Source organism: Pristiophorus japonicus, chromosome 15 (genome assembly GCF_044704955.1).
Source record: "Pristiophorus japonicus isolate sPriJap1 chromosome 15, sPriJap1.hap1, whole genome shotgun sequence".
NCBI classification, from domain to species: Eukaryota; Metazoa; Chordata; class Chondrichthyes; family Pristiophoridae; genus Pristiophorus; species Pristiophorus japonicus.
This window is the reverse complement of record NC_091991.1, coordinates 73,622,359-73,647,522: the sequence shown is the minus strand read 5'-3', so window position 1 is coordinate 73,647,522 and position 25,164 is coordinate 73,622,359. Positions and strand designations below refer to the sequence as shown.

At 46.7% G+C, this 25,164-nt stretch overlaps 1 protein-coding gene across 2 annotated transcripts in view; it reads left to right on the top strand.

The window, feature by feature from the left end:
• LOC139280850 (metabotropic glutamate receptor 8) overlaps positions 1–25,164 on the top strand; it is a 275,813-nt gene that overhangs the window by 148,860 nt on the left and 101,789 nt on the right. For both annotated transcript variants that reach the window (XM_070900600.1, XM_070900599.1), the window contains exon 5: positions 20,047–20,247. In XM_070900600.1, the coding sequence (XP_070756701.1) occupies positions 20,047–20,247 (201 nt within the window). The remainder of the gene's footprint in view (positions 1–20,046; positions 20,248–25,164) is intronic.

Genomic DNA, 25,164 nt, shown 5'->3' with positions numbered 1-25,164 from the left:
GAACAAATACTTTGGATCTGTCTTCACCAAGGAGAGACTGGAGAAATTGGGATTGTTCTCCTTAGAGCAGACAAGGTTTGAGGCGATTTAATAGAGGTGTTCAAAATTATGACAACGGTTTCCGCTAACAGGTGGATCGGTAACTAGAGGACACATATTTAAGATAATTACAAAGTATTTACAGCACAGAAACAGGCCATTCAGCCCAATAAGTCCATGGCAGTGTTTATGCTCTACACGAGCCTCCTCCTACCCTTCTTTATCCAACCCCATCAACATGTCTTTCCATTCCTTTCGCCCTCATGTGTTTATCTAGCTTCTTCTCAAATGCATCTCTGCTAGTTGTTACTCCACATTCTCACCACTGTCTGGGTAAAGACATCTTCTCTAGGTCAGCCCTATCAAATCCTTTCATAATCTTAACTACCTCTATCTGGTCACCCCTCGGTCTTCTCTTTGGAAAAAGAACCAGAGGAGAAATGAGGAAAATTTCTTTGAGGCAGCGAGCTGTTTTGATCCGGAAAGCGCTGCCTGAAAGGGTGGTGGAAGGAGATTCAACAGTAACTTTGAAAAGGAAATTGGATATACACTTGAAAAGAAATGATTTTGGCTGTGGGGAAAGAGCACGGGAGTAGGATTAAATAGATAGCTCTTTGAAAGAGCAGACACATTGGGCCTAATGGCCTTCTTCTATGCTGTATGATTCTTATGAATAACAGACAATTAATGAAGTAGAAATTGCCCCCCAGCGGAAGCGGGGCGCACGCACCCCGTTTCAATGGTTTTTACCGCAGATCTGGTTGAGGTCGTCTCCTGAGCAAAATTCCGCTCTTTGTTGTTTTTATTCGGATCCGGAAGTCGCTCTAAATGGGGCGGTGATTACACCTGAGGGGCAGAAGTTGACGGCAGGTGTGGAGTGACTGCCGCGATGACATCAGCTCTCCCCTTCTTCACTTAAAGGGGAGAGCCTTCGCGATTTAAAAACTTCGGTCTACTGGGCCACCAGGGAGGGTTTTGGCGGCCCGGCTGAACCCAGGGGCATAATTGTCGGGCCGACATGGCAGTCGGTCGACAAAAAAAAATATGGCGGCAGCGGCTGTGCATCCTCCCCTTTAAGGGAAGCCGCACCACCGTTGCAGAAGGCCACAGTCTCACTGGGTCACTGGGAAAAAACAGGTTTTGGCACCGCCGGGCGGGTCGAAGATTTTCCGAGGGGAATGTCAGGGGGCGGGGGCAGTGGGGCGGTGTAGATCGGCGGCGTGCATGGTGATGATGCACTTACTACAGATCGGCAGCAGTGGAGCGGTAAGGGGGGTGGGAGGATCGGTGCACTGCTGGGAAGCCTCAGAAGGGCAATTGAGGTATCAGCGGCCATTCCATGAAAAGTCGCCGGCCACTCCACTCCGAAGCATGGCCGCCGATTTGCGGTGGTAACAGGCCTGAAGGAAAGGGGCAATTTCGGCCTTTTACATTCTCAAAAACACTGCAGTCTATTATAAAGGAAGAAATTCAAGCATATTTACGAAGAGAGAAGGCAACAATCCGAACACATGGGTTTATGAAAGGGAAGTTAAGCCGACCAAATTCACTGGGACTGTTTCAGATACAGCACAATTAGCAGGTAATATCAATATATTGGACAGTTGATTATTTTAACTTTCATGATATATGTGACCAAGGCCACAATGAAAGATTTGTAACTAAATGAAAGCTCTTGGGATAAATCGAATTGGCTGAATAAGAGGAATGAAGGTTAGAGGTTAGTCTCAGTAGTTATGACATCTGGAGTAATCCAAGAGCAATTTCTCAGAGCTCTGCCATCCACAATCTCTCTAGTGACAGCTTGGCTCAGAGTCAGCACACTGGCTTCAGAGTCAGAAGTTTGTGGGTTCAAGCCCCATTCTAGGCTGACACCTGGGAGCAGTAGTAAAGGAATGCAGTCTTTTGGATTGTAAAACTTGAAGCCTCATTGGTTAGCTTCTTAAGAATCCTCACCCTCATTTCAATAATGCAGTGTGCTCCGAGCCCCTAAAAGGAATTCCCATCCTCACCTCTTTGTAACATGTGGCATCAAATCTCGAAAAAAACATGATTAAGCTAGAGAAGAGGCAGAAACAAAAAAAGTATTATTGGTATGCCGCTCATTAAAACCAATGAATACATGCGGCAAAATGCAGCCATGGTAACTACAAATACAAAAAACAGCCCAATATTATAAACAACTTGGGAGTAATTCTAACCACAAAAAAATGGGAGGGTTGGGATTGGGTAAGATGTTAATATATTTTAAATCTCAAACCCGACCCCACCCGCCTCAAATCTGCCCACTTCTGTTTTCAAAGGAGGTGGGACGGGGGGGCGGACAATCAATTCGCTCCCAGGAAACCAGGTAAACCTGGCAACTAGGGGGCGCCGAAGACTGCTGCATGGAGAAAGTAAGTGCCTTTGCAGTACTGCTTGTGAGCCAAGAGAAGCAGGGGTGCTCTCCCCGGCCCACCTAACATACTGGCTTTCCTGCCTGCCATCGGGCCCGCACCCTGCCCCCGATCCAAAGACCCTGTAATGGGCCCAAGTTTCCACCTGATTTGCGCCTGATTTTTAGGAGCAACTGGTGGAGAACGGACTATTTTAGAAATCGCAATTCTCCACATTTTTTTTTCTGCAGTTCTAGTCAGGTAGAACAGTTCTAGTTTAGAACAGAATTTTTTCTTCAAAAGGGGGCGTGTCCGGCCACTGACGCCTGATTTGAAAGTTTCCACAGTGAAAATGTACTCCAAACTAAAGTAGAATGGAGCCAGTGAAGATTTTTGTAGAACTGAAAAAACCTGTTCTACACATTAAAAAATCAGGCGCAGGTTACAAATTAGACGTCCAGAACGAGGTGGGGGGGAGGGGGGGGGAAGGGAACTCATTAAATTCGACAATAAATCCTTATTTATACTTCTACAAATATTATACAAATAAATCCAACCTGAATAAACATTTATAAGCCAAGAAAAGATTAAATAAACCATCTTCCTACCTGTGTGAAAGTGCTTCAGCCAGGGAGAATTCTGCAGCCGTTTGTGCCGCTGAGCGGGAGGGGAGAGAGAGAGAGAGAGAGAGCGAGAGGGAGGGAGAGAGAGGGGGGGGGAGGGAGGGAGGGAGAGAGAGGGGAGGGAGGGAGAGAGAGGGGAGGGAGGGAGGGAGAGGGGGGGCAGGGAGGGAGGGAGGGAGAGAGAGGGGAGGGAGGGGGAGAGAGAGAGGGAGGGAGGGAGGGAGAGAGAGAGAGAGAGAGGGAGGGAGGGAGAGAGAGAGGGAGGGAGGGAGAGAGGGAGGGAGGGAGGGAGAGAGAGAGAGAGAAGGGGAGGGAGGGAGAGAGGGGGAGGGAGGGAGAGAGGGGGGGGGGAGGGGGAGAGAGAGAGAGGGAGGGTGGGAGAGAGAGAGGGGGAGGGAGGGAGAGAGAGAAAGGGGAGGGAGGGAGAGAGAGAGAGCGAGGGGGGGAGAAAGAGGGGGGAGAGCGGGTCTCGGGTCGGGGCTGGCAGGGGGAGCGGGTGTCGGGTCGGGGCGGGGGGGGGAGCGGGTGTCGGGTGTCGGGTCGGGGCGGGGGGGGAGCGGGTGTCGGGGTGGGGGGGGAGCGGGTGTCGGGTCTCGGGTCGGGGCGGGGGGGGGGGAGCAGGTGTCGGGTCGGGTCTGGTCGGCGGGGGGAGAGGGGGGAGCGGGTGTCTGGTCGGCGGGGGGGGGAGCGGGTGTCGGGTCGGGTCTGGTCGGCGGGGGGGGGGAGCGGGTGTCGGGACGGGGCGGGGGGGGGGAGCGGGTGTCGGGTCTCAGGGCGGGGGGGGAGCAGGTGTCGGGTCGGGTCTGGTCGGCGGGGGGAGCGGGTGTCTGGTCGGCGGGGGGGGGGAGCGGGTGTCGGGTCGGGTCTGGTCGGCGGGTGGGGTGGGGAGCGGGTGTCTGGTCGGCGGGGGGGGGGCGGGGGAGCGGGTGTTGGGTCGGGTCTGGTCGGCGGGGGGTGGGGGGAGCGGGTGTCGGGTCTTGTCGGGGGCGGGGAGCAGGAACTGGCCGTGGGAGGAGCCTCATTCACGCAGCCCCAGTGAGGCCATTCAGCCAGGGCTAGGGGCTGCGTGCTTCGGGCCCCTCCCACACAGTTTGGCACCTGGAGCTACTGCACTTGCGTGCCGACTGTAGCGTGCATGTGCAGAGGTCCCGGCACTGTTTTCAGCGCCGGGACCTGGCTCCGCCCCCCCCACAGCTCGTGCTGGCTGCGCCGAGGGCCAGAGGACCTGTAAGTAGGTGGAGAATACCGAGGATTTTTTTAGGCGCCGTTTTAGGCGCGAAAAACGGGTGCCCAGCTCGGAGGGGCGCCCGTTTTTTTTCTTATGGAAACTTGGGCCCCATGTATTTGCTTCATGGGTTCTTTGCTTAAGAATTCATAGCAACACATTGCTGTTAAGAACTAGTTGGTTTATTAACAAAGGTTTAACAATCACACCACACATTACCAGTTCATCCACTAGGCTCAAAACTGCATATCTCATTGTGGATGACCTAGACCCAACTGACTGGGGTTTTATTGAGTCTTGTGAACATCACGTGACTGGCTAAGCCCCATTCACAATGTAACAGCTCTACAAACCTGTGAGCATACTCACAGGTGCATACATTACATCCCCCCACCGCCCACCATCGGACCTCCTGGGATTGGAGTTCAGATCAAGCCTCCTTCAGATCGGCAACGCCCCCCGCGCAATCAGATCCCTCTCCCCCAGTATCGGATTCCGCCCCCCCCCCCCCGGATCCATGGATCGCGACCACAGCCCCCATGATCCAAACACCCCTCCCCCACGCTCTCACAAACCCAGCTGCAGGCCCTTTACCTGGTCCTGGCTTGCGGCCTCCTCTAGAGTGTGTCCTGCCCGACAGGGAGCCAAACCTGTCAAGCAGGCTGTCTCCTGGGTGGAGAACCTGCTTGAAAATAATGACATATGCTGTGCATGCGGGGAAACCAAACTCCTCCCTCCCGCTCACATAACCTGCCCCATCAAGATCGGGGTCCTTATTTTTTTCCTTTTAAGAGGCCTCCAAAACAAAATGAAAACCAAGAAAACTTTAAAACATTTCCTGCATTCTCTAGTTCCTCTACTGAAATTGTAAAGTAATGCTGAGGTCCCTTTGGATCTAAGTTACATTTTATTATGAGGACCAGACATGCCTGAAGCATGGGCCCCAAAATAAACCCCCAAAACAGCCATTGCACAATGGGACAATTGTGCTCATAATGTACACCAACAACTTGCATTTATATAGCGCCTTTAACACCCCAAGGTGCTTCACAGGAGCGTTATCAAACATAATTTGTCACTGAGTCACATGAGGATAGGTGACCACAGTCACAGAGTTAGGTTTTATGGAGCGTCCTGAAGGCGGAAAGAGAAGTAGAAATGTGTAGAGGTTTAGGGAGGGAGTTCCAGAGCTTAGGGCCTAGGCAGCTGAAGGCACAGCCGAGTGGAGTGATGAAAATTGGTGATGTGCAAGAGGCCAGGATTGGAGGATCGCAGAGATCTCGGAGGGCTGTGTGGCTGGAAGAGGTTCTAGCAATAGGGAGGGGTGAGGCCATGGAGTGATTTGAAACCAAAAATTTGAATTTTAAAATCGAGGCATTGTCGGGGTCGGGAGCCAACTTAGGTCAACAAGCACCGGGGACCAATTTTGCAACATGCGTTAACTGTTTGTGCCCCACCAGTAGCACAGGGCCTCATGTAATTGGGACTTAAGAAAATGTAATCTGGTCTCATTACTAAAGTAAAGAGATTAATGAGGGACGGCTATAAAATAATAAACATGATAAATAAAAGTTAAAATAATAGAAAGAGAAAAGCAATTGCATTTATATAGCACCTTTCATAACCTCCGAACATCCCAAAGTGCTTTATAACGATGAAGTGCTTTTGGAGTGTAGTCACTGTTGTAATGTAGGAAATGTGGCAGCAAATTTGTATCAAGCAAGCTCCCACAAACAGCAAGGTGATAATGACCAGCTAATTTGTTTTAGTGATGTTGGTTGAGTGACCAGGGCGAATTCCTCTGTAAGTGTATGTGCAGAGGAGTTAAGAGATCCAGGAGACAAAATATTAGCTAATAAAACTGTGAGCTCAACTTTAAATAACAACCTCTTTGTTTTTTGTCCTTGGAGGAGGTAATTTATGAGCACAGGAAATAGTAATTCAGTTGAAGTAATTAAAAGAGAATTGGATTAATTCCTGATTTATGCAATGTATAGAAGAATAGAAAGACAAAAACAAAGTGGTTAGATTAGGCCCTAAAACAGGAGCTACATGATGGAGGCATCTGGATGGATTGAACGGCCTTTTCTTATCTGCAGTTACTTGTGTTACTACATGTATCTGTGACATTTGAAGAACTGCCATTTTCAAATTGCGAGTGGGCCATGAGCTGGGTATCAATCTCTTGGGGGTGGAAATTCAGTCTTCTGCTGCCTCTCTTAGTGCTCGGGAGGGGCGGCCAGCCTCCAGCGCCGGGACATTCGGTGATGGTATCAACGGGGCGTGGAGCAGTACTGCCCGGGAGAGGCGCGCCGGTGTGCAACGGCCGTGGTTGCAACACTGGCTTGATTTTTGGTTGCCACCTGACCCATAGCGCTCTGTAGCGCACCCTGAATGGGACGCCTGTGAAAGCAGGTATTCCAAGCTGTAGCGACCGCAGTGAGGTAAGTAATGCCGACCCGAGGTAAGTGTGATTGTGTTAAAACATTTTTTTTTGCGATTTATCTTGTGGCGGTGTATTGGAAATGTTTTTGGTGTATTTTTTTCAGAGTTTTTTTTTCCCTCCAGGCCCCTGTTATGGCGCTTTGAGGCCAGCTGAGCAAGGGAAAATCCCGAGCTAAACAGCCCTACGTGTACAACGCCTCCCTTAACACTCCGCTCCAAACTCCGGGTCCAGCTGATGAATTTTGCGGCGGTAGATGCAAACTATTTGCCAGCGCAAAATTTACCGCTCCGTCCGGGACGCCGCCCCAAACGGAGGCGCGACCAAATTTCCACCCCTTGAAGTCACACTCAGAACATGTTCCTGTGCTCTGTTCCACTCATGGAGAATAAACAGGCCTGATGTTAGAAACAGCCACAATTTTCAATATCACCAACTTGATGGGTAAAAATGAGGGATCGCTTCTGGGCATGTATAATGGGTCAAGGTGAGGCAGCCAGACTGGTCAAGGTTATGCATGTGCTTGAGGTTTGCACTGCAGCTGAAATCACATAAATTAAGCTATAGATTTGTAAATTCTAAGCATGCCTATACAAAACTGAACTATGCCCTGACTGCAGATTTAAAACTTTCTCCCGTGCCCCCACCATGAATCAGAATCCTTGAGTGAGTCCGCTGGAGGTATTGGAGCACCCAGTTGCAGCAACTGCTCCCACTTTGCCTGCTGAGAAGCCCAAGGAGGAGATGGATACACTGCCAATTTGTATCAGAAGTTGTCCGCAGAGTTAGATCCACCATCAGTTCGTGCCTTTAAGGAAATGCTTAAACGAGCAAATTACTGGATACCTTCGGCTTAATTCTGTGATGTGTAGAAGAGGCATGCAGGTTTACTGAAGCGCAATAGCTGCTGTATAGTTTCTGCCTTGAATTTAGATCAGAAAATATGAGCTGAAATTTCGGCAACTGAACCACAGGGAATTTTTCGAAACTAGTGACCGCAAAGCCAGATTTTTCAAAGAGGTAACACAGCAGAACTTTGAGGCATTAATGAAAAAGAAACCAACCAAACGACTTTGGATGCATTAGGTAGGCCTGACTTAATAGATTGATTCTTCAGTAAACAACCCTGTCATTATATCTGAAATCTAGTTAGGGAATGCAAAGCGAACAAAAATGGCAGGAAAATATTGCCAGAGTTACTGCTCCAAAAAGGATATGCATGATAGGCGTTTGTAGGGCTGTGATTTAGTTCTAGAGCAGTTATGTTGCTGGTATTTTACTATAATGGTCGATGTAGGAGCTTAGTATTACTGCGCTAGGACTGAAAGGCTGTTGTCCTAGTATGTATCGACATGCTAACACGTGCTATGAGATTTCAGCCACGGCTTGAGAAATGAACCACGAGTTTGAAGCCTGTAGTCCAGGTTTTCCAATTGGAATGCTATTAAAGTGAAGGGGTTTCCATCTGGATTATGATCAAATCTTTGTCATGTGTAGGATACAAAGATGTATTTATATTATAGCAACACACAGGAAGTTGGAGTGAAGTTTCTGCTGCTTTGGATGTAGAAAATGCATTTGACGGGTGGTATCATGACCGTGGTTATTTTCCTAGCTTTGGATTTAAAAACTATTTTCTCAGTCTATTCAAAAGGCAGCAGGCTCTGTCTGAGAGAGCATCTTTGATTTTTTTTAACCTTGACGTTGTAGTATACTTGGCTGATTCTAATCTGCTTCTTATTTACAACAGCAGTAGAAATATTTATTTTTGTGCCAAACTTCTGGCAATTTTGTGTGGTGATTTTAGACTGCCAGACTCGTGCCACTCAGAACGGCTGAAATAAGGCCTGTTACCGCTGAAAGCGGCGGCCACGTGGCGGTGTCGAATGGCTGCTGATTTTCTGTCGAATGGCCACCGCTCTCGAAATTCACCTTAGTAGTTTGTGCAACGGTCTCCACTTCTGCCCCGCTGCTGCCGAACCCTCTGAAGTGCTTCATCAAAGCTCGCACTGCCGATCTCCCGCCCTGAAGCAATACTTACCTGGCAAAAGCGTCGGCCCGTCGCGCGGTGCCCCTGACTCTCGGTGCACTGTGTTCACAGTGTCTGCAAAATGGCGGTGTGGCCACCATTAAAGGGGAGGGCGCACTGCCATGACGGCCATCTTATTTTTTTTTCGGCCGACTGCTAGGTCGACCCGACAATTATGCCCCCGGGTTCGGCCAGGCTGCCAACAGGCAGCCTGGCACCCCCTCTTGGGTGCCAGGCCTCTGGCTCGGCCAAAACCCTCCCTGGTGGCCCAGTGGACTGAACTAAATTAATCGCAGAGCTCGCAGCGGCCCTCTCCTTTAAGTGAAGGGGTGAGACATGGTGACGCGCCAGCGTGGTGATGTAATCAGCGCTATGCTAATGACTAACAGCGGCAGGCACTGCGCCCACCCCCACTTCTGCTCCCAGTTTGACAGACACTCCGCTCCCGCCTCCGCTTCCGCCCTCATTATGACTGATGTCCGCCCCGCTAGAAACAAAAAGACAAAGAGCTGAATTTCGTGCACGAGGCGACCGCATCCATTGCAGCAGGGAAAACAGCTGTAAGTGCGCCCCGTTTCGGGCGGGGGTGAAATTCAGCCGCAGAAGCTTTACAGTTCATAGAAGGTGTTATGTATGCAACGCCTTGTAACCAGCATTCTACTGCCACCAGAGGGCGCATCTGCTGGAGTCCCAAGGGATCCCAGCATCCCTTGGGAACACTGCATATAAGTAGACCTCCCATGCTGTGCCAGCACTCTGGAGTCATAATAAAGAGACTAAGGTCACACTTGCACAAGTCTACAGGACTCAGTCACATTGCTTTATTTGAGACATAACAACTGGCGACGAATAATAGATAATGAACCATCACGCGAAAATGCAGGGAACTGTTGGTATCCTGGAGAAATTGTCAGAAGGTGACGATTGGGAGGCCTTCGTGGAGCGACTCGACCAATACTTTGTGGCCAACGAGCTGGAAGGGAATGAGAACACTGCCAAACGAAGGGCGATCCTCCTCACCTTTTCTGGGCAACAACCTACGGCCTCATGAAGAATCTTCTTGCTCCGGTGAAACCAACAACCAAATCGAATGAAGAACTGTGTACACTGGTTCGGGAGCATCTAAATCTGAAGGAGAGTGTTCTGATGGCAAGGTATCGATTTTATACATGTCAACGGTCTGAAGGCCAGGAAGTGGCGAGCTATGTTGCCGAACTAAGGCGCCTTGCAGGACATTGCGAATTTAGTAGATTCCTGGAGCAAATGCTTAGAAACTTTTTTGTGCTTTGCATTGGCCATGAGGTTATTCTTCGCAAACTATTGACTGTTGAAACACTGAACCTGAGCAAAGCCATAACGATAGCCCAGGCATTTATGTCCACCAGTGATAACACCAAACAAATTTCACAGCATAAAGATGCATCGGCAAGTACTGTACACAAAGTAATGTCATTTTCAGGCAGGAATGCATATGGCAGAACGTACACGCCTGCAACTGCACGACCTCAGATGACTCAGAGTCCGCCATCAAGTGTGAATGCAAGGCAATTAACACCTTGTTGGCGCTGCGGATGTGATCATCGAGCCCATCAATGTTGCTTCAAACACTATGCGTGCAAAGGCTGTGGAACAATGGAACACCTCCAGCGAATGTCAAGATGAGCTGCAAACCCTGCAAACCACCACATTGCAGAGGAAGACCGATCCATGGTGGATCAAACTGAACAAGAGACTCGAACCGAGGAGGCAGAAGTGTACGGGGTACACACCTTCTACACGAAATGTCCACCGATCATGTTAAAAGTTGAACTGAACGGAATTCCAGTATCCATGGAATTGGACATGGGTGCGAGTCAGTCTATCATGAGCAAAAAGGCCTTCGAGAGGCTGTGGTGCAACAAGGCACAAAGGCCCAAGCTGAGCCCTATTCATACCAAGTTGAGAACTTACACTAAAGAGCTGATCCCTGTAATTGGCACTCCTATGATGGAGCGGTGCACGAACTACCACTATGGATTGTACCAGGAGATGGCCCCACACTGTTCAGCAGAAGCTGGCTGGGAAAAATCCGCTGGAACTGGAACAACATCCAAGCGCTTTCATCCGTCGACAACACCTCATGTGCCTAGGTTTTGAGCAAGTTCCCATCATTGTTTTAGCCAGGCATCGGAAAATTCTCGGGTGCGAAGGTGCAGAGCCACTTGGTTCCCGGTACACGACCCATCCACGACAAGGTACGTGCGGTGCCATACATGATGCGAGAGAAAGTGCAGATCGAGCTGGACAGGCTGCAACAAGAGGGCATCATCGCGCCGGTTGAATTCAATGAGTGGGCAAATCCGATTGTTCTGGTTCTCAAGTGCGATGGCACGGTCAGAATTTGTGGGGACTATAAAGTAATGATTAACCGTTTTTCGCTGCAAGACCAGTACCCGCTACCCAGGGCAGACGTCCTATTTGCAACGCTGACATGAGGGAAGGCATTCACCAAGTTGGACCTGACCTCGGCCTACATGATGCAGGAGCTGCCGGAATCTTCAAAAGGCCTCACCTGCATCAACATGCATAAAGGTCTGTTCATCTACAATAGATGCTTGTTTGGGATTCGATCGGCCACGGCGATTTTTCAAAGGAACATGGAGAGTCTGTTAAAATCGGTTCCCCACACCGTGGTTTCCCAGGACGACATATTGATCACAGGTCGGGACACCATCGAACACTTGAAGAACCTGGAAGAGGTTCGAAGTCAGCTAGATCGTGTGGGACTCAGGTTGAAATGCTCGAAGTGTGTTTTCCTGGCGCCAGAGGTTGAGTTCTTAGGGAGAAGAATCACGGCAGACGGCATCAGACCCATCGACGCCAAGACGGAGGCCATCAAAAACGCGGAGATCACAGAACGTAGTGGAGCTGCGGTCGTTCCTGGGATTCCTCAATTATTTTGGTAATTTCCTACCCGGGTTAAGCACCTTGCAAGAACCTCTACATTTGTTGCTACGCAAGGGAGATGACTGGGTATGGGGGAAATCACAAGAGACTGCTTTTGAAAGCCAGAAATCTGTTATGTTCCAACAAACTGCTTGTTCTGTATGACCCATGTAAACGTTTAGTACTAGCTTGTGATGCGTCTTCGTATGGGGTCGGGTGTGTGTTACAACAAGTAAACGAATCGGGAACATTGCAACTGGTCGCCTATGCATCCAGGAGTTTGTCCAAAGCCGAAAGGGCCTACAGCATGATTGAAAAAGAAGCTCTGGCATGTGTTTACGGGGTGAAAAAAATGCACCAGTATCTGTATGGGCTTAAGTTCGAGTTAGAAACTGACCATAAGCCACTCATATCACTATTCCCAGAGAGCAAAGGTATTAATACCAATGCCTCTGCTCGCATCCAAAGATGGGTGCTCACGCTGTCTGCATATAACTATGTAATTCGTCACAGGCCAGGCACAGAGAACTGCACTGATGCTCTCAGTCGGCTACCATTGCCCACCACCGGGGTGGAAGTGGCACAGCCTGCAGACTTGCTCTTGGTGATGGATGCATTTGAAAATCAAAAGTCATCTGTTACGGCCCACCAGATCAGAACTGGAGCAGCCAGGATCCTTTACTGTCCCTTGTAAAAAAACTGTGTCCTCCATGGGAGCTGGTCCAGCGTCCCAGCAGAGATGCATGAAGAGATCAAGCCATTCCAGTGGCGCAAAGACAAAATGTTCATACAGGCTGATTGTCTTTTGTGGGGTAATCGCGTGGTTTTGCCAAAGAAAGGCATGGAAACGTTTATACGCTACCTACACAATACCCCCAAGGCATAGTTATGATGAAAGCTATAGCCAGATCCCATGTGTGGTGACCCAGCATTGACTCAGATTTGGAGTCTTGTGTGTGCCAATGCAACACTTGCTCTCAATGCAATGCACCTAGGGAGGCACCACTAAGTTTGTGGTCATGGCCCTCCAAACCGTGGTCTAGGATTCATGTTGACTTCGCTGGCCCCTTTCTAGGCAAAATGGTTTTGGTTGTTGTGGATGTTTATTCAAAATGAATTGAGTGTATAATAATGTCTGTGAGCACATCCACTGCCACCATCGAAAGCCTATGAGCCATGTTTGCCACGCACGGCCTGCCTGATGTCCTTGTCAGCGACAATGGGCCGTGTTTCACCAGAGCTGAATTCAAGGAATTTATGACCCGCAATAGGATCAAGCACGTCACATCTGCCCCATTCAAGCCCGCATCTAACGGCCAGGCAGAACGGGCAGTTCAAACCATCAAGCAAAACTTGAAATGCGTGTCAGAGGGCTCCCTGCAGACCCGCCTGTCCCGAGTCCTGCTCAGCTACCCCACTCGCTCACCGGGGTTCCCCCAGCTGAACTGCTCATGAAAAGGGCACTCAAATCAAGGCTCTCCCAAGTCCGCCCTGATCTCTATGATCATGTCGAGGGCAGGTGGCATCAATAAAGCATGTACCATGATCGCGCAAATTTGTCACGTGATATTGAAGTCAATGACCCTGTATTTGTACTCAGCTATGGACATGGTCCCAAACGGCTTGCTGGCACTGTCGCAGCCAAAGAAGGGAGTAGGGTGTTTGAGGTCATACTTGCAAATGGACTAACTCACAGAAAGCATTTGGACCAAACCAAACTGCGATTCGCAGACAGCCACGAGCAACCTGAAGAGGGCACCACCAACTTCGACCCTCCAATACACACACAAGGGGTAGCCGACATCACAATTGACCACGAAGCTGAACTCATCATCCCCAACAGCCCAGCAAGGCCAGCTGCGCAGCAGCCCAACGAAGGCCCAACCAACTCACCTGCACCTGTGTTTGTACCGAGACAATCGACTAGGGAGCGGAAAGCCCCAGATCGTCTCATCCTGTAAATAAGTGTACTATTGACTTGGCGGGTGGGGGGGGGGGGGGGAGTGATGTTATGTATGCAACACCTTGTAACCAGCATTCTACCGACATCAGAGGGCGCATCTGCTGGAGTCCCAAGGGATCCCAGCATCCCTTGGGAGCACTGCATATAAGCAGGCCTCCAATGCTGTGCCAGCACTCTGGAATCAGAATAAAGAGACTAAGGTCACACTTGCTCAAGTCTACAGTACTCAGTCACATTGCTTTATTTGAGACATAACAGAAGGGAACCATTTTTTAAATAGTCCAAATGAATTGACCTCCTGGGGTGGCTGTTTATCTCTCTCTTACCATTCCCACTGTTTTGCTTTCTGTGTCCTAGGTATTAGCAATTAGAATTGCTGTCTCACAAATGTAATAAATTGGCAATTACCTTTTCTAACTGAGCCAAGCAAAGATGGATAATTAGTTGACTTCAAAATTTAACTGTTAGTTCTTGAAAATTGAACTAACACAGACATGAAGTTGGTCTCTGTCTCTCTGCTCATTGCTCAACCCCAGCTGAGTGCATTTTCTGAAGTTTCTGGAACACAAAACAAAAGTTATAACTGATATGTGGTCAGAACACTGACCTATTTTCTCATCCTCTCTCAGATACATGCATGCTTACACGTTCACATACAGGCACACGCTCACATATGACCATCACGGTGTGGGACAGGCTTGATGGGCCAGCTGGTCATCATCGCTCTGTTTTTCAATGAAGGTGGCTGGTACTGATCATCCCAGGAATTTAGATGCACTCACATGCTCAAACTGCACAATCCAAATTTAGCTCAGGGTCCAAGCCTTTGGGAGAATTGGAGGCCTTTGAGTAAGAACTTCAATGAAGACAATAAAAGGCACAAGACAATTCAGTGGATAAATGTAATCGTTTTATTGTGAAGTAAGTAACTTTTTGAGTTTTTAAAATGTTGTTAATGCTTATTTGGTACATTAGAAATTTCAGTTACTGAGGGAAAAAACGCAGAGTAAAAAATGAAATCAGAAGGCATTTTGAGTGGTTTCTAGGAAACCAGGGGTCACATTGTACAATCACAGGGTGATATATTTTAACTATAAGAAGACGGCTGTTGCGTTTCTCCAGAATGGCAGCTATAACACTGATAAGGCCGACCACAGCACCACCCTCCAAGAGTAACAGGTACTGCAGGCACTAATAATGAGCTTTCAATGAGATGTGCACCCCACATCAAATTTAATATATAAATGACACTCACTTGAGAAAAAAAAAGTACATTTAATGCCAGGGCAATGCAGCAGAATTTGAAAGACAAATTCAAGTTGTCAAAAAGATTATTTTCTAGAATCAGATGCCACCCAAGGGATATTAATGTCAACTGCAATACTGAATAAATGTATTTTTTTGCTGCGGTAACAGTGTTTGCAATGAACTCAAAAGCTTTGTCCTTTGGGATGTCACTCAGCATAAATCAAGACTCGAAAGGGGCCTTTCACGGAATGTAAACTGTAGTGCCTTAGTGAAGTGCTGATGGTTTTTAACATTTTTCCTTGCATAATTGACATCATCCTCACCAGCATGCAAATATTCAAGGGTAGGATTTAGGTTCCTTCCTTTAACTTTACAACAACTGTTGTTATATTTTACATGGGAAAAGAAAGTAAATCAGAGCCATCCCAGCTTTCTGTCACAGTTAGTATCTGATTCACATGGCGAGAGGGATGGTGGATAAGCAGTAAACACATCTGCCAACAGAGTACATGGCCGCTGCATTGGAAACTATTTTAGCTCCAGTTATGGAGTTAGCACTGGCACAGACATACTGGGCTGAAGAGCCTCTTTATGTAATAACATTGCTATGATTTCTCCCCAAAATTATACAAAGTGAGTTGCATAGAAATGATGGGTAAAAAGAGGTTTTGTGGTGTACGCACGATAATTATTTATTTTTGCCAAGCGACAAAATGTACACCGCTGAAATATACACAAGTCACTTTTTAAAAAGTCACTAATGGCTTCCCATTAACCTGTTCACAGTGTCAGCTGTGGCTCAGTGGGCAGCACTCACGCCTCTGAGTTAGAAAGTTGTAGGTTCAAGTCCCACTCCAGGGACTTGAGCACAAAATAATCTAGGCTGGCACTCCAGAGCAATGCTGAGAGAACGCCATCTTTCGGATGAGATGCTCTCTCAGGTGGATGTAAAAGATCCCATGGCACTATTTCAAAGAAGAGCAGGGAAGCTTTCCCTGGTGCCCTGGTCAATATTTGTCCCTCAATCAACATAACAAAAAAACAGTTTATCTGGTCATTATCACATTGCTGTTTGTGGAAGCTTGCTGTGTGCAAATTGGCTGCTGCGTTTCCTGCATTACAACAGTGACTACACTCCAAAAGTACTTAATTGGCTGTAAAGCGCTTTGAGACGTCTGGTGGTTGTAAAAGGCGCTATATAAATCCAAGTGTTTTATTTGTTCTGAGTTATTTTTGTCTGTTAAAGAGCATGTATTAACATTAATATGGAAATACGATTATCTCCTTTGGTTTGATATCGTTGTTATTGCATTTCTGGGATAAGTACACACCTAATTGATCCAAGATGTATGTAGCTCCACAGTCTTAGGCTTACTACATCACAATATTTGGCAAAATAATCACTCATGGTTGCCGTAATAACAAATGTTTTCCTTCATCTCTTGTCTTGAAATTTGATTGTGAATTAGTTTGTGCATCATAATTTATCGAGAACAAACCTGCTTGTTTGTCCTTTGTTGCCTTCATTGGTGTTGAGCACAAGAGGGGAGCAGTCTCTGGAAGCTAAGTATGCCACAGATTGGCTTTGTGTTGTCCATGTTAGTGCTGAACAAACCACACAACTGCATTTTCTTTTAATTCTCGGGATGTGGGCATCGCTGGCAAGGTCGGCATTTATTGCCCATCCCTTGCCCTTGAGAAGGTGGTGATAATCTGCCTTCTTGATCCGTTGCAGTCATGTGATGAAGGTACTCACACAGTGCTGTTAGGTAGTGAGTTCCAGGATATTGACCCAGCGACGATGAAGGAAAAGTGGCAATATATGGTGTGTGACTGGGAGGGGAATTGGGAGATGATGGCATTCCCATGGATATTGAGCCTATTCTCAGAAGGCAGTCAAAATACAACAGTGTTTGATATTTAAAATACCCTAACGTCATTGCAACCTACTTCCCCTGATCTCTGTACAACAAATGCATGTTTGCCACTTTTAAGTTTCCTTGGAGAAATGGACAAAAAGTGATCCCACAACACCAGCAAAACTCCCGAGCTCCGAAGTGATAAGAATGCAATTTGATCTAATCAGCCAATGTAAACTAGTGGTCTCAATGATTGGGAACTTTCTGCACTGTGATTCACAACCTGGTCCTTTACCAATTCTACAAACTATTAGCAGGAACTTCAACAGCTCTTAGATTATTGAATGTTCTTTGAAAATGCAGATCTTCCAACGTCAGCCTCCAAATCTTTATTTCGCATTTATTGAGTGTAGCGAGGCTGCACTTTCATCACTCATCCCAACAATTTATTAAAGCGAGTATTTATTAGAACAGTGTTGAACAGAAATTTACCAGTTGCTTTACAGCATTTCTCTTTGTTTTCTGTATGACTCACATTTTAACAAGTACTCAGTCCTTGCTCAAGCATGCAAAGAATCTTTACCCTGCCTGTCTCTCACTACCTTAGACACAGCTGATGGTGTTGATGTAAACTATTGTGCCAACCTTTTTAGATAATTTCCGATGTCTGTTGGAGAATGTGTAAGAAGATTTCTTGTAGGTGATCTTGAATGTGTGGGCAGACTCTCTTCATTCTCTTCAGATAATCTGCACAAACATCACCGTGGAAGTGGTGACATTGGGCAAGCCAGCTGTTGTCACATGCTGCAGTTCCTTATTTGCAGCCCCATTACTGGCTATCTTAAACCCTCTAAATGAAAAAACTTACCAGTAAACATTTTAGACATGCAAATTGTCTTGTAGATAATTGCAACTTTTCTATAAGGGCTTGATTCCCTTATAGAGCAGGAGCAGGAGTAGGCCATTTGCCCCCTCGAGCCTGCTCTGCCATTCAATGATCATGGCTGATCTGATCTTGGCCTCAACTCCATTTCCCTGCCCGCTCTCCATAACCCTTGACTCCCTTATCATTCAAAAATCTGTCTATCACCACTTTAAATATATTCAATGACCCAGCCTCCACAGCTCTCTGGGATAGAGAATTCCAAACATTCACGACCCTCTGAGAGAAGAATTTCCTCACGATTTCCGTTTTAAATGGGCGACCCCTTATTCTGAAAATATGCCCCCTAGTTCTAGATTGCCCACAAGGGGAAACATCCTCTCTGCATCTACCCTGTCAAGCCCCCTCAGAATCTTATATGTTTCAATAAGATCACCTCTCATTCTTCTAAACTCCAATGAGTACAGGCCCAGCCTGCTCAACCTTTCTTCATAAGACAACCCCTTCATCTCAGGAATTAACCTCGTGAACCTTCTCTGAACTGCCTCCAATGCAAGTATATCCCTCCTTAAATAAGGAGACCATAACTGTACGTAGCACTCCAGGTATGGTCTCACCAATGCCCTGTTCAGTTGTAGCAGGACTTCTCTGCTTTTATACTCTATCCCCATGGAAGAGGCTGCTCCTGGCAATGGAGGGAGCAGTCAGTCTCCTTCCCTCCCCTCCATCCTACTGAGTACCTAACCTCAGCAGTGCAGCTGTGAGGAGGTGCTGAGGTAAAGGCCAGGTGCCTAGGGAAGAGGGAAAAGTAGAGCCCGTGTTGAGTTGATGTCACACAAGAGCAGCAACAGCAAATGTGCCAGGAGGCAATCAGTCAGTCACCCATTGGAAGTTCAGGGTCCATTGAGATCAGAAGAAACTGAGAAAAAATTGGGAGGGAAGGAAAATAAGAGGGAACAATTTACTAAAAAAAACATTTCACTGCTTATAATTAGCATTTATGAGGGGACTTTAATGTACAGCAGAATGCTATAATGTGAAGTACACTAAGAATGTGTTAAAGCAATCGGGATACTAAATCATCATCATAGGCAGTCCCTCGGAATTGAGGAAGACTTGCTTCCATTCTTAAAATGAGTCCTTAAGTGGCTGTACAGTCCAATACGAGAGCCACAGTCCCTGTCACAGGTGGGACAGATAGTCATTGAGGGTAAGGGAGGGTGGGACAGATTTGCCGCATGCTCTTTCCGCTGCCTGCGCTTGTTTTCTGCACGCTCTCGGCGATGAGACTCGAGGTGCTCAGCGCCCTCCTGGATGCACTTCCTCCACTTAGGGCGGTCTTTGGCCAGGGTCTCCCAGGTGACAGTGGGGATGTTGCACTTTATCAGGGAGGCTTTGAGGGTATCCTTCTAACGTTTCCTCTGCCCACCTTTGGCTAGTTTGCCTTAAAGGAGTTCCGAGTAGAACGCTTGCTTTGGGAGTCTCGTGTCTGGCATGCGAACAATGTGGCCTGCCCAGCGGAGCTGATCAAGTGTGGTCAGTGTTTCAATGCTGGGGATGTTGGCCTGGTTGAGGATGCTAATGTTGGTGCGTCTGTCCTCCCAGGGGATTTGTAGGATCTTGCGGAGACATCGTTGGTGGTATTTCTCTAGCGACTTGAGGTGTCTACTGTACACGGTCCATGTCTCTGAGCGAGACAGTTTGTATCTCACTTCACGACCTCCCATGCATTATAAATATATTCAGCATAAAGACTGTTAAAAGCGCACTGTTATCTGGCACTGTGACTTGCAAGTTTTACCAGTGTTATAATCAGTGCAGTGCGTAGTGGTGTAATTGGTGACAGCTCCGTACTATTGTTTGCATCTGTCACTAAAAGCTTTTCCTTAATGTAATTTACAAAATACTTTAAAGGTGAGTTTTTGGAGAAGACTGTTTCTGGTTACTCCAGAGAACTATACTATCTTACCATTACTTAATGGCTGCCAATAAACAGTAGTGGGACGAGTGTGTTTGTGCAGTGACATATTCACACCTTTTAATTCTATTGCAACAGTCATTAAAAGTAATCATTTCTCATCACTGCCCTGCATGTGTGGAAGTACTGCGCACCTACAACTAGACACTACCCCACTTAAATATCAACTTGAGACACCGGTGCTTGAGGCATAGAGCATCTCACCACTCTTTGGATTGTAAATGATAAAAGACACAACTGAAGAGTGAGTAGCATCTGTTCTGTGGTAAGGTGAAGAAAAAATGAGCAGTAATCTGGTGGAACCAGGCAGCAATGGAGAGAGGGTGTTTAAAGTGAAGTACCCTACTGAAGTTGAATTACTGAACATCATAAGCAACCTTGTACTTATGTTGTACTTGGGCACTGATGAAGTGTTAAAACCTCTTGAATTTTGAACCTCTTCATTGTTTTTTACAGGACTGGAAAGAATTGGAAGAGATTCATCGTATGAGCAAGAAGGCAAAGTGCAGTTTGTCATCGACGCTGTGTACTCAATGGCGCATGCATTGCACAATATGCACAAAGAACTGTGCCCTGGTTATGTTGGTCTCTGCCCCTCTATGAGCTCTGTGGATGGCAAGGAATTGCTGCGGTTTATTCGAGCTGTAAACTTCAGTGGTAAGTGATTGCATTTTCTGCTTTATCTTCCTGCTCTCTTTTGAAAACTTCTTTTTGTTGCTGTGATTCTTGTAACCACCTTGAACTTTCTGCTGGAGATCAGACACTTACAGGCCTTCAGCCATATGAACCAAAGCTTCCTGCTCTACAGGACATTGCCTTTCTCAGAGGTGCAGATGAGTTTGGACCTATATTCCACTGGGGCTAATTTAGAGATGTTTAATCTCAATTTCTGGAATTTCAGCCTAAGCTCTTGAAATGTAAAGCAACTTCTCTCTTACTGTGCTACCAAACTACAGGATATTCCTCAGTTCACTGAAGGGCACTTCATGGTACAGCACTGCTATTGAAGTGCATTGTGATGTAGGTAATATTCTACTGTGACTTTCTCACTGAATATACCTACAGTTTTTTTCTAAGTTTCCCTCTTTCGATTCAATTTTTCTTTGTCTTTTGAGAGTTGATATCGTTGAAAATTGTCTTGTCTAAACAAACAACAACCTTTAACATAGTAAAACATCCCAAGGTGCTTCACAGCAGTGTTATAAGACAAAACAGATACATTTGACACCAAGCCATATAAGAAGAAATTACAGCAGGTGGCCAAAAGCTTGGTTAAAGAGGTAGGTTTTAAGGAGCATCTTAAAGGAGGAAAGAGAGGTAGAGAGGCGGAGAGGTTTAGGGAGGTAGTACCACAGCATGAGGCCCAAGCAGCTGAAGGCACGGCCACCGATGATTGAGCAGTTATAACCAGGGATGCTCAAGAGGGCAGAATTAGAGGAGCGCAGACATTTCATAGGGTTGTGAGGCTAAAAGAGATTACTGAGATAGCGAGGGTAAGGATAAACTAAGGATAACATCCTTAATTTGGTGACCACTTTTAACAATTCTTCTCATGTGGTAAATAACTCTCATGAGTTGACATTGCTCAGTGGTCATGAAATAACATTGTGACTGAAACTGCTTCCAGCCCACCCCCAAGCATTTGACTGTCATCTTTTCTGCCTCCCAAGTGGGAATTGAACACCGCTCTAATTAATCTTCCATGCTGTTGCGTCCCCATATTCAAGTCATATATTCTGCTCTTATTAGCACATCTTCATGCATGGTCTTGTACCATCAATGTAATCTTTGCTGACTGGCTATCAAGTCTGCCTGTAAAATTCATTGATATCCAGCTGAATTCTACTATGAGAATTATCACTGGTACGCTTTTATCAACACCAACACCTTGGCTGCACGTGCTCGCAAACATCGCACCGCCACACCTACGGCGCGAATATGCAGTCTCCAGAGAATACAACCGCTAGACTAGCAAAGACATGCCAATCCAGGCCAACTTGAACAATCTTCCATCAACCCGTCTCAAAACTAGAAGGCCATTTTGGACCGTCGCTGAAGCCCTTCAGTGATCGCCCCTCTGCCTTGATGACCAATGGCGAAATGCTTGGAAGAACTGACATACAGAATGGATTCTTTACAGAGGACCCCACAGTACAACCTGAAGGATGAAATTTTCCTCGCAAACAATAGACAACCATCAACTGCTTCAGAACTGGTCATAGTTGTTGCTGCCACCTTCTCCATAGATGGAAGATTAAAGTATTCCCATCATGCGACTGTGGAGCTTCTAATCAGATCCTGGAGCACATCATTGAGCACTGCACTCAGAGGGAATTCGCAGGCAGCCTACAAGATCATCCATGCTGTTACACCGGACACTTTGGCCTGGATATCCTACTTAGATATTGACATTTGATTTGCTTGCTACTACCATACGAAAGAAGATTGATTGAGAACAACTGGCACGTTAACCAGTTCTTTTCAGCCATTAAAATGTTAATGGTGGTACAACAGAATTTGCTTTAACTTAAAAAGGGTGATTCCATGATCCAGCGTTTGTTGGGAGTTCACTTCAGGAAATTACAGGTATCCAGCCAATGATTTCCTACGTGAGCTCTCTCTCTCTCTGAATGCTGCTCCCCACTGAGAGTGCTGGATCATGGAATCATCCCTTAAAATTTACTCTGGCAGTTTTTATGCCACTGCCAATAGCCATTGTTCAGGGTGTGGAACCAACTTACCTGAATGAAAGTGCTTCCTCTTGTAGTTACCAGGAGACACAACTTGATCATTGCTAAAGAAAATGTGACTTGGAGCAAACTCAGATTAAATGTGGACAGGCTATGCCCTGTAACCCGTGCGACACACACACACAGGTTGTACCTTTTATGTTTTTGGTGCAAGTTGACTCTTCGTGCATGTGACGGACTGGTGAATGAAAGTCTCACACTGAAGATTTTCCTGGTGCTTATATGCAAGTGATATGTGAACATTTTTGCAACGCCAATATTTGGAATGCCCGTTAGATTTCCATTAACTGAAACTTTGTTGCCCCAAAGCATTCCTGATAACTTCAGACCATAACCTTTGCTGTTGAAAGCATGTCAGATTTGAACAGGCCAATATTTCTATATTAAAGCTGTTGGCCAACCTTAAGCCTTGATCCCTGTCATTGCCGACTGGAGCTTTCCGATAGACTCATAGGAACAGGAGTAGGCCATTCAACCCCTCGAGCCTATTCCGCCATTCAGTTAGATCATGGCTGATCTGTATCTTAACTCCATTTAACCCGTCTTGGTTCCGTAACCCTTAATACCCTTGTCTAACCCAAAACTATCAATCTCAGTGAGATCAGAGCCAGTAAAGCTGAGTGGGGACTCTTGAAGTTGGGAGGAGAGTTTCTAATCAAGCCACTGCTCATTTTTGCACTGTGCTGTTCTGCCCATACCTCAGTGATTTGCATTTACTGCTGTTGATGGATGGCTTTATGAAGGTTCAGGGGCTGCAGGCTCCAAAGTACACAGTGTTGATACAGGCAGCGGGACTGGGTCTGCCAGTAATGAAACCAGACAACATTATAAAATAGAAGCTTCAGGAGGCATTGGCGACCCACAAGGGTCTGCCAAAGCATCGCCTGTGACCAGCAGACCCCATGATCAGCTGAGGGGCAGAACTGACTGCCAGGAATGGCCAAGTGGGTGACTGTGAGGAGCATCATTTGGGGGGAGGCGAGTTGCCTTAAGGAGTTTGGGTGGGGAGAGAGGTAGATTGGCCTAAGGCTAGTGAAACAATAGGGCAGGCAAAAGAAAATCTGTAACAGAGGAGATATGAAAGGGGGGAAAATATATATTTTTAAATATATATATGTACAAAAACTTTAAAAACCCATAAAGGTTAATGCAATGTATGCACCTATGAGGCTGGTAGAGTTGTTGAGTTGTGAGTGGCTTAGCCAGCCATGTGATGTTTACAAGACTCAATAAAACCCCAGCCAGTTGGGTTCAGGGGGTCCACAATGAGGCAAGTGGTTGTGAGCCTGGTGGATGAACTGGTAAAGTGCAGTGTGATTGTTAAACCTTTGCTAATAATCCAACTAGTTCTTAATAGCAATGTGTTGTTATGAATTCTTAAGCAAAGAACCCATGAAGCCAATACATTACAGTTAAAAAAATGGAGAGCTTACCTGGGTATTCACCTGACACACTCGCAATCCAACATGGCAGAGAGTCAGAGGTGGTGGCAGTGAAGCTAACCCACAGTACCACTCAGTGGTAAAAACCTACAACTGTAAAAATACTCCAAACAATCCTTCTAAATTATTCTACTGTCACAGGCTGTCACACTAATGGGATATCCTATTAAAAATGTGATGTCACCAGAAAAGTGTAACATTTAAAATGCAAATTCACATTGAGGTCTTTACATAGAAGTTTACAATGAAAGGCTCAACCCATTTCATATGGGAAGTCCAGACAAAGTGCAGTATTCAGGTCAAGCAGAGTTAGAGAGTGGGGATAACTGAATTGGGGAGGGGGAAGGAGACTGATGGAAAGGCACTGGAAGGGCAGAATAGGGTGAATGGGAGAGGGAGAGAGTAGAGGAGGTAGAGAGAGGGAGAGCAAGGAGGTAGTGAGGAGTGAGGGGGAGTGAGAAGTGAGGGAGAGTGAAGGGTGAGTGGGGGTAAGAGGGAAAGGCAGAGGGAGGGGAAGATGATAAGGATAGGGAAAGGGGGGATGATGCTCAGCGATGGAGGGTTTAGGGGAAAGCACTTGGGTGAGGAGTTGGGGTTCTGGTCATGAAAAGAGCGCTCAGTGAATAGGGATTGGGGGAGGGTGTCTGTTGTGGGCTTGGAGCAGCTGAGTGATGTTGGAGTGGGAAGAAGTACTCGGGTGAGGTGTGGGGTCTCTTATCACCCAACCAACTATGGGAGAGGCTGCTGCTTGGCTGAAGGGTGAGGGAGGAGAGGGCGCTGTGGGTTCCAATCACCAAAGTAATGTTTAGTGGGAAGCTGACTATCCCACATGGGGTGAGTAAGTGTTAGAGTATATTTATTGATTGACTAACTCTTGCTTGCACACAGTGGTTATGAGAATTACAGTGCTTGATGATTAATATGAAATACAGAAGTCAGCTCGTCTAATGTCGACCATCAATCAGCATAACATAACAGATTTTCTGGTCATTATCACATTGCTGTTTGTGGAAGTTTCCTGAGCACATATTGGCTGCCGCGTTTCCCACATTACAACAGTGACTACACTCCAAAAGTACTGCATTGGCTGTAAAGCGCTTTGAGACGTCCGGTGGTCATGAAAGGCGCTATATAAATGCAAGTCTTTCCTTTTCCTCAAAGTAGCAATGACTACATGGCAAACACCATTGACTGTGAAGCACTTTGGGGTGTCTTGAGAACAGGGAAGGTGCACTAGGCAAGTTTGTTCTTTCTTCCACTTTTTGATTGCAGCACAATAGTACAATTGGAACATGTCATTCATTGGATATGCTTTGAACTGTCCCCTGGGCCTGATAAGGTGTTACATAAATATGAGTTTCTTTCATTTCTTTCTTGGAACA